Source organism: Ascaphus truei, chromosome 5 (assembly GCF_040206685.1).
Source record: "Ascaphus truei isolate aAscTru1 chromosome 5, aAscTru1.hap1, whole genome shotgun sequence".
Taxonomy (NCBI): domain Eukaryota; kingdom Metazoa; phylum Chordata; class Amphibia; order Anura; family Ascaphidae; genus Ascaphus; species Ascaphus truei.
The window spans coordinates 280,378,096-280,388,416 of record NC_134487.1 but is presented as its reverse complement, the minus strand read 5'-3'; the positions used below and the strand labels follow the sequence as shown (position 1 = coordinate 280,388,416).

Here is a 10,321-nt window from a genome sequence, read left to right as displayed (position 1 = left end):
GTGTGCTTGTGAGGGGATCCACCGTGTGACGCACTTCTGGTACTTCCAAGGTGCCGTGACCTCTGACCCTACGCGTTTCGTGACAACGTCACTTCCTCATGGGTTTAGATTGGTTGAGGTGTAGTACCAAAATATACACCTCAGGCGGCAGTGATTGGTGCAAGCTAAAGCCAATCAGGTATAGTTTAAAGTAACAGCTTCTAAAACTAACTAAACAAGGACATACAAAGAGTTAATAACAATAAACCCAACCAATAACAACAAAAAAAAAACAATGAACAACTACTACTATATGCACCAACACATGTAAAAATAACAGATCCATGAGTGAAGCCTGATTCATCATTTATTGGACTATACTTTGGACTCATTGGACATTTCAGTCACTGTTTGGGCGCTGGTCTGTATTTATTTTTGTTGTGCTCTTTCTGGTGCTGGTTCTACCAGTTTATACCTGGCTGCCCTTTTCTTGTTTTTTCCCTTTTTTCAGTTTATTCATTGTCCTTGTTGCTATTATTATTTTGGCGATTAGCGCTGTTAAGCACATTTATTTTTGTTATAGCTGTTTAAGAGCGTTCAAGAGACTGGCTCCCAGTTTTTTTCCTTGTGTATAAAATATTGTATAAATAAAATAAGTGTATATAAAAAAAATTGGTTTGTAGAGAGCACTCTTGGTGGATAAAAATGTATAGTAAAAGTACTTATATGCACTTGCATTTTGGACAGTCAATGGCAACGAGCGACACACACACACACACACACACACACACACACACACACACACACACACACACACACACACACACACACACACACACACACACACACACACACACACACACACACACACACACACACACAAATAGTCCAGAGCACTCGTGTCTCAAAAAGGTAATTTATTTATTCCATTTATCCATCTCCTGGCATAGGAATTAAAAATACTGGACACAACGGTGAAAGATGTGACACGCTCGAGAAAAGTCGGTGGGAGATATGTTATTTTATAAATGATCTGACCATTACCTAATCATTTCTAAATTTCACTCCAAGTGTGCACCAATTTGCACCATTTTGTAAAAAAAAATTAAAAAAAATATGGGGACAGAGTGACCTCCCCAAACTTTTTTTTTTTTTACGAAATAGAATATGAAATAATGCAAATTGGTGTATACCTGGAGAGAAATGTAGAAAAAAAAATGACGTAATGATTAGATAATTTATAAATTACATACCCGCAGTCATACTCTTTTCTTCTCCCTCTCCCCCTCCCTCATTTTCAATGGGACAGAAAGGAAAGAGACAACATCACCTCTCTGCCCCACACTATTTCCTCCAGCATCAAGCTCATGACACCTGAGTGGCTACTGCTGGGTAATGCAGTCAATCACGATGGATGAAACTGCCCTGCCCCCAAGCAGCAGCCCTGCTCGGGGAAATCCCACTGTAACCTCCCCCCCCCCCCCCCACAGTCAGTCAGGTCACTATGTCACACATACATGTCCAGTATTACTTCTCATTTTTTACTGTACAGTCTCCAAATACAGACCAGTCGGGTTCAATACCGAACACTGGCAAACCCAACGTCTATACCCTTGTAATATTTGGCATGATAAAGGTACTATAAATATTGCATTATTTCTCAACCACTCCATGCAAATTATTCGTAGCTTTCAGGTTAGGGTTACATTTGAGCTTCCCAACACTCAGATTTTTTGCATATCTCCAAATCCGTCATTATATTAACTCGAGATGGGATTTATTTTTGTCGTCTTTCTGCCAGCTTGGCGCTATTGTAGATGGTGGCAATCTTGCACCTTTTACGCTTATTGATACATATCCCTGTTGTGTTACATTGGTCCTCTAATCCAGAGCAGGCTTGTGTTTCTTGTAATTATTTTTGGGAGTGAGGAATTAAGTTGAAAGTTGTGTTCTAGTTTATGGACAAGTCAAGCATGATTACATTGGGGTGGAGGTGGCAGAATACGATTATGGTTTCTCCTGATAGAAGATGTTTCTATGCGTCATATTGTGGTGTGTGCCTCCTACTTTCAGCTGCTAATGATTGGGGAATCTCGCAGTCGTATGTCCATATTGCTGCATACGTTTTAAGAAAAATAATGACGAAAAAAAATTGAACCTTATAAGACTTCTATTTGCTTAAAAATGTTTTTAATAGTGTCTTTTCTTTTCTCATTTTATTCACCCAGATATTCTGCAGTTAATTTCTGTTTGAGAAATGGTAATATAAAAAGATTTGTTCGGAGACTGCCATTTCTATAGCATTATCACTCCGCTAGCTACGATCTCATTAACTTCACATACGCATTTTGTATTGTAAATGGCATGGTCTTTCTTGTTTTGATGTGAGAAATGTGACAAAGCTTTATAAGGCCCACTGTTTGAGCCACTTGTGCTGAAGCAGGGATATCCTTAAAACCTGACCTGTTGGTAGCCCTCGAGGACTGGAGAAAATTTGTTCCAGTCTCAATGTAAGTTTGACTGACCATATTGCAGAAAGAGGCAGAAAGGACTACATACAGTATTAAAGAAATAAAGAGACAGGATCAAGCTCCTTCTGTTTTGGAAAGTGGTATTAAGAAGCATCCCACAAAGAACATCTGATACATGCTTAACAAGTCGCAGACGTCAGAAGAAGTAGATCTATGAATTTTGTTTCTTAGTATTAATAAATATTAATGGATATGTCAAATGATGCCGATATCCAATTAGAACTAGTTTTGCCACAAGGGCCGGATAATGATACTTTGTGATCAGTTACTGTATAAGATAGAAATAAATCCACAGGCCCTAAGACTCCATTGTGTCTGCAGTGTAGCTGCGGTTTGTTTGAACGGTGCTGGATGAAGGTTCTGATGAACTAGAAACCATCAGCCTCTCTCTGCTTCCAAACGCCTCTTTCACTAGAACAAAAGAGTTTAGATATGTCAACATAATACAGGGGATCATATACATATTTTTTAAATACACATACAGTAGATTGAATCGGAAACATTTACATATGAAGAAACAAATGTAAAAAAAATTAAATATTCACAAATGACCCCAACACCTTAGCAACAATAAGAAAAAAGCGTATTCATTATTGCTCACATGTGGATGTGTCTAAAAGCTTCCTAAACCAGTGCGAATAGGCGTGTGTAGTTTAAGCGATCTCACAGGGGAGGCGATTTACAATCACAGTGATGGTTAACAGAAATAGTTTTGTGGAATACAGCTGAAAAGCTCGTTAGGTTGGTGATGGGTAAATATAGCCATTCTCAGCCAATTAAAGCAGCAATACGGGTTTTATATATTTTTTTATATTATAGGATTGAAGCAGGGGGTCTCCGTAGCTGAACAGTGTTAATTTCGGCTCCGGGGACCCCCCTCCATCAAAAGATACTTACATCCGTAGGGGGCGCCAGTATCTCTTTAGTTTAAATGCCCTGGTCATGCAGACCAATAGGAAGCCGCGCCGGAGGATGATGTCATAGCTTCCTGTCGGCCCCTGGGATATTTAAATCTGCCATGTTAGGCACACAGTTTCGGTGACTGCAGAGACTTCGGCACCCCCATACCGAGGTTTCTCTGGAAGCAGGCGGTCCCCAGAGCTGAAATTAACAATTTCGAAGACCCCCTGCTGCAATAATAAATAAAAAAAATGAAACCCGTATTGCTGCTTTACGTAGATGCGATTCAAAAGACGTCATTTGGGAATTGGTGACATTAACTCAATAACTCAAAGAGCCAAAACGCACCACTTTTAAAATCAGATTCTTAGGCCTCATCTTCCCCTTCCAGTGGTTAAGTTAGCAATGTTAAATGAGGCCCTTACCCCTCTTGCTTCAGCTTCACAATAGGACAGTAAAGATATAATAGAGCCATTCAGTCAGACCCCAGTGAACCAAATTGCTCCAAATCGGAGAATGCTTGTTCTTCCCGTTCAAGCATGTGTAGGTCATTTATTTTTTCTTTCAAATACACAGAAGTCACATATAAAAGCCATTAGATGATTTCTGGATGATAGTTACCATCCCATTTACCTAGAATTACTGCACACAATATGCGCACAACCACAGGAGGATATTATACTCAATTCTGCCTCCCGAGACATTATTACCTAAAGATTGTTGTGTATTTCACAAGAAAACCATAACTAATGATGTTCGCTACACAGCTTTCAATTAGGAAAGTGGCCCGTTGCCAAAAAATGTTTGCCACGTTTGAGCGCTGTAGCTGGAAAGAGCAGTGATTCAACCATTATAACCTATTTCTAACATGCAACCTACATCAAAATCACTGGCCATTTAACAAAATAAATAAAATAAATAAATCTAGAAGTATTTATGAAACAGAAGATATAATATTGTTATGAACTTGCTTACCAGCAGTAATGCTACTTATGTCCCACACTCTCAGTCCATCTTTTTGGCCACCAAATGCATACACAAAGGGTGAATCTGGGCAGCAAGCAGTGCAAAATAAGACACCCTGAAACAGAAACGGATGTCATAATATGCTAGATCTTAACCTTCAGACCTGCACAGGACCAGCACGAACCAGTGGCAAGGATATGTTAAATAGGTTCAATCTTGTTAATGAAAACGTAAATACTGTTCCGTCTTACTGCATCTCAACTACCTTCCTGCTGTCCTGCTCATGGAGTAGAACAATTATACCCCTTCACAGTCCACATACATTTCAAATGAACCTAAAATACTTATACTGGTCTATAGTTTACAGCAATGTCAACTGGTGTGGTCACTGGCATATCCAGGCAGATGAGATGCACACTGGGTTGGAAACGCCATACAAGATGAGATATTTGTGGATTACTGCAAGAACACTTAGTCTTAAGGACCGTCATTGAAATTCAATTGCAATTAGCATTTCATTGACATAAAGGTTACCATTTTCATGTCCCTGGAATGAATTAGACTTGGTTTGTCAACCAAGATGTCCCAAATCTTCACATGTTTATCTGCAGATGAAGTCACGAGGCAGCCTTTTATTTGGCTGCTTAACTCGAGCCCTGGGTGGGAAAAAAAAATATATATATTTTAAGTAACAGAATTTGTATTGCCCCAGTAGATCTCACCCTTAACACTGCGACCCAACGTTACCATCTTCAGACGGAGGCCAAGCAACGTTGGAAAAATCAATGTAAGGGAAATAATTTACCAACAGGGCTGCTATACTGTATGCTACTAGGCAGATTTTTTGGCACTATATACATGTAGAACAAATATTTACGGGAATTGTTGCAGACGACACATATATATATATATATATATATATATATATATATATATATAAATATATATATATATATATATATATATATATATATAAATATATATATCTTATTCAGACTTTGAAAAGGAACATTTCTTTTACAATGGTTGCATTTATGATACAACTAAAAACAAAATCAAAGACCCGGCTTCCAAATTTTCAGGCGCGACGCCGCCATCGCGCTTACTATAAGCGCTGGCGACGGAGTCAATTGATTTGTTTTTGGAGCAACGTCGCACGGCACTTATTTCCTGCAACATACAAAAAAAAAAAAAAAAAAATCAATAATGCTATTGATACAAAGGCAGGCAGAATGATCCATCTCGAGCCTAGTGATGTATTGAGTTTCTGTTTAAGAACACATACACACGTCGAAAAGCAGTAGGAATAACATTAAATAAGAAAAAAATAAAAATGCAAGTAAAGCAAAAATGAAATGCATGTGTTTTTTTGATCAAATACTGGATTAGGAAATACCGGTGAAATATACTGTATTGGTAATAGAAACATGTTCCATGTCTTACTAAAAATCGCCATTCTTTCAGCAATCTTTTGCATTGAATTCTTTTTAAGTCAAATCATTGAAACAAGTTTTTTGTTTTTGTTTTAAAATCGTACAGTTAAATACTAGAGATGGACGTCAAAAAAGTATATTCCGTTATCCACAAAATGAATAGAATAACTTCTACATTGTACACAGATTTAACCAAGCAAGACAAGTTAGTAAATGTCTTCCTTTCCTTTATTAAAAATGAAATGAAGATTAGTCTCTCCTGTGCCCACCACCGATCGTGCCCAATAAGGAAATCGCTCCTCGAGGACCAAACTCTGTCCATGCATTTATTTTCCTGTGCGTTACAGTTCTTGCTTATCCTTTATACACTTCATTTAAACACAGATGGATTACGTCAATTTGTTATCATATAGCTGATCTTTACTACAATCACCACAACGGCTCAGCTCAGCCAAATCGTTACAGTAACATCTGCCGGGAACATAATATTCATGAATTCAATGTATTATGATTTTTTTGTAAATATGATATACCTTGAGAAAGGTCCCATGGGGGAGGGGGTGGAAAACAAAACGTTGATGCAACAAATAAATATATTTTAGATTTTTATATGGATGGGAAGTACTCGTTGGAGAGACACACACACACACACACACACACACACACACACACGTTTAGAATGCAGAATATCGCGCTGTAATGCAGAATATCACAGATTCTCCATAGGATTAAATGGCAGTGATAACGCAAGATATAAATGCAACCACTTTGAAGCAACAAAGATGTTGGTAGACACAAAAATAAGAAAAAGGCATTCCCAGATTTGCAAATATGTGCGTATAAGATGTACGTTTCAGTCCCTATGGGGACCTCTCAAGAGATCAGTATAGAAACAAAAGTTACCTTTTGGTGGACAGTTAACTGGGCTAATTGAATGGCTGCTGAACGGCAACATTGCAGTGAAGATATTGGAGTAGGTATATGGAAATTACATTCACATATGTTGCAGATATTGCACCCGTTAAAGGAGAAATGCAAACAATACCCTACGTTTTTTGTTTTAAGTAAAATCAGTACTGAAGTACTAGATAATGCGATCTTTTTTAATTTTACATTTCAACTTTTATATACTGAGCATCCTTTGATTTCTATAGCAGGGTTTATCCCACCTCCCCAGCAGTGCAAGATATTTGCAACACTTTCCTGTTTGTGATCATTTGTTGCCAATATTCCCAGCAGTTTGAGCTGCAAACTGTAACAATACATAATGTTACCCAAGTAATATGACGGTGCATCCATAGAGGGGGGAGCCGCGCTCCTCCTCACAGCGTGTGCAATTGGGAGGCGGGGCACTGATGTCCCTGGGCCAATAGCCCGTGACGTTGACGCCGCTTCGCTCTGATTGGAGGTTTTCAGCCGACAGCACGCTCAGAAACAGGTTCGGCTGTCGGCTGAAAATCCTTGCGCCTCAGCACGCCTGCGGACGCTCGCGGGAGCCCCCTCTCAAGACATCCTCATTGAGGATGACGGGGCTCATCGCAGAGCGTCCGCATGGCTCAGCGCTGACTCAGCCTAAGAATACATTGTAGCTGCTGAGATACACGGACTGACGGATTGATTTGAAACTGAAAGACAGCCATTTAGTGAACCCTGGGAAACAGGATTTTGCTGATCAATCACGGGGGAACCAATCGATCGGCACCTTGGGTATTTAGGTTTCAATGAAGGTAATCAAATGTTGCATATATTAAAAGAAAAATAATTGGCAACCTGTTTGAATTGCCTCTAACGCAATAGTTATTGCAATAAATACTGCTGCTTTGTTGAAAATAGTCATATGTGCATCATCTCTAACATTTCTGCATTAAGTGTTAACAGAAGTAATAACACCTGCTACATCTGTGTGTTATTTATGCCTCTTACAGTAATATTCAGAGCACATGTTGTGAAGGATCTATATAGAAACTTAACAAAATATACTTACCAGACACTTCACCGTCATGAGCCTTAAGTGTGAAAAGGGGTTTGTCCGATCGTGCATCTAAACAGTATACAAAGCCATCTTCTGTGCTAGCCTAAAACAAGAACACGAACCAGCAATATATTAGTGCCCAGCGCCAAACAATTATCAAATATTTAATTAAAACGAAAAAATACAGAGTGCTACTAAATCAAACAACAGATTAAAGTAAATGAACAAAGGAAGAACACAAAATAATTAAACCTCCAATTTCATTGTACTGATAGGTATTCCCACAATCAATTTTTGTTCGTAATTTGCCTCGAGCATCAATGATAGCCCATGTAAACCTGTAATGGAAAAGATGCAATGCAATGGTCATCCTTCTGAATGTTTATGGAGTGCGGATGATTTAACCAATTCAGCACTGCAGACGCCTGAAACACATTTTGGGTAATCAATTGGTAAAGTGATCTCAAAAGTGGCTCTCAGCAGAGAAAATGTATCTAGAGGGGAAAGACAACTGCACTTTTATAGCAATTTGTGACATTACACCTTATATCGCCAGCTAAGTGGCAAATGCAATCTCGGTTCATTTGTAATCTAGGCTTATGAATGGTATTAAATCAAAAGGTGTACTATTGTCATACTTGGGGATTAGATGTACAAATATATATATTTAATATAATAAATTATTGGATTTAACAATTATTCCCCCAAAAAGTGTCACAAACCAGAGCACAACCATGGACATACTGTACATATCGTTTGTACTGATGTAAAAGGCAGTTGATGTTTATAAAGGAAACCTCAACAACAAAAATGCATCAACGTAGGCAAAAAATCACTTGGGAAGAAATAAAGTTTAAAAACAAAAACATTGAAAAAATTTCTGAAGAATTAATAAAAACGTTAACCCCACAATAAATACAATAGTTGAAAATACACAATGGAATGATTTTGTGCCGTGATAAAGCAGTGACCCGTGGCTGTTTTTTGGTTCGTTCTTTTCCGACCCGGATGGTAATCAGGGGTCCTGGAGCTGACCTGTGCTACTCCCAGATCTCGGGGCTCCCTGAACCCAGATGAAGGAACCAGCATTCAGCTCACTCCAAGCAAAAAAACAAAAATGGCGGATTAAACCTCTCTCGTGTTTCAGGCCAAATGAAAGCCGCGACATCATCTGCAGGAGATTTAAAACCCCAAGAAGTAACGCCTGCAGCTTTAGATGTTGCTTTAACACAAAGCATCGGCAGAGCTTTGAAAAGCATTGTGTAGCTAAAGGTGTTAACGGCTATTTCACACTGTGTTTAATTTTAGATTAATTAATGCAGTGAATAAATAGACATCCATCTGTTAAGCCAAGTTTAGCAAGATGGCACCACTCGCCCCTCTGACTTACTCTGTGTGCAAATGCGATGCAAAGAATACATTGTACGCCAAACAAACAACTTTCCTAAACATTAAGAAGCACACAGTAAGTAACAACTGGCTACGAAGACCAACGAGTGACGGTCAGGATTTCCTTAAAGGAGCAACCCAAGCAATGTCCTCTGTGTGCTTTTCTTTTTAAATAAATCAGTTCTCTAGTATTAGATACTTACAATTTTTTTTTTCCATTCAACTCTTAATGCAATTTTTAATCAGTTGTAATATACTGATCATCCTTTGATTTCTATAGCAAGCTTTAAACACACCACCAAAGCAGTGCAAGATGTTTGCAACACTTTACTGTTTGTGATACAGGCAGTCCTCGTTTTACAACGAATGGCTTATCCAACGCTATGCAATGCGTTCATTTTTACAACGCCAAAACGGCTTATCCAAAGCTCTTACGCTTTGCAAGTGTGTATGTGTGTATGTGTGTATGTGTGTGTGTGTGTGTGTGTGTGTGTGTGTGTGTGTGTGTGTGTGTGTGTGTGTGTGTGTGTGTGTGTGTGTGTGTGTGTGTGTGTGTGTGTGTGTGTGTGTGTATATAGCGTGTATATTATATAGCGTGTGTGTATATATAAAGCGTCGTAATATATATATTATACTACTGTATATAATATATTATTTATGTTATAATATATATAATGTTGAAGTCATCATCGGTGACGAAACGCGTAGGGCGTGGTCTGATTGTGGCTGTCATTTGCCCATGAACATTGCTGCTGCTGGAAGAGATACGGGAGTTCCTGAGCCTCCTACGATCCTGTTACCGGCATAGAGAATTTCCAACCACTGGTTCCCAGAGGGACACTTTTTGCCGAGCACCCAATAGGAGGGTTTCCACTTCCGGGTACACGAAGGAGAGTCACGGGAGGACGCTGCTACCTCGAGTCGGACCGAGAGGACCACGTTGCTGGCTTATGAGAGCCAATCTCATAAATGCTTATATTTGCAGTACTCGTGAGTGGCCATTTGTTTGATTTAATGTTCTTTAAATACATTTTTTATTACGTTAATGCACTGTAGGTGAGCGCCTGTTTTTTTCCTTCTTTTTTCACAGATTTGTTCAGGGATTGGTGATCCCATTGAAACGGGCTGAAATCACCTGGGAGCATTACATA

At 38.9% G+C, this 10,321-nt stretch overlaps 1 protein-coding gene across 1 annotated transcript in view; it reads right to left on the bottom strand.

Moving 5' to 3' along the window:
* Positions 1 to 881: 881 nt before the first annotated feature.
* The window catches only part of PWP1 (PWP1 homolog, endonuclein), a 35,897-nt gene continuing 26,457 nt past the window's right edge, over positions 882 to 10,321 (bottom strand). Inside the window, exons 12-15 of the mRNA XM_075602256.1 lie at positions 7,794 to 7,884; positions 4,911 to 5,032; positions 4,386 to 4,491; positions 882 to 2,921 (exon numbers count right to left, since the gene is read on the bottom strand). Coding sequence (XP_075458371.1) covers positions 2,809 to 2,921; positions 4,386 to 4,491; positions 4,911 to 5,032; positions 7,794 to 7,884 — 432 coding nt within the window. The 3' untranslated portion in view covers positions 882 to 2,808. The remainder of the gene's footprint in view (positions 2,922 to 4,385; positions 4,492 to 4,910; positions 5,033 to 7,793; positions 7,885 to 10,321) is intronic.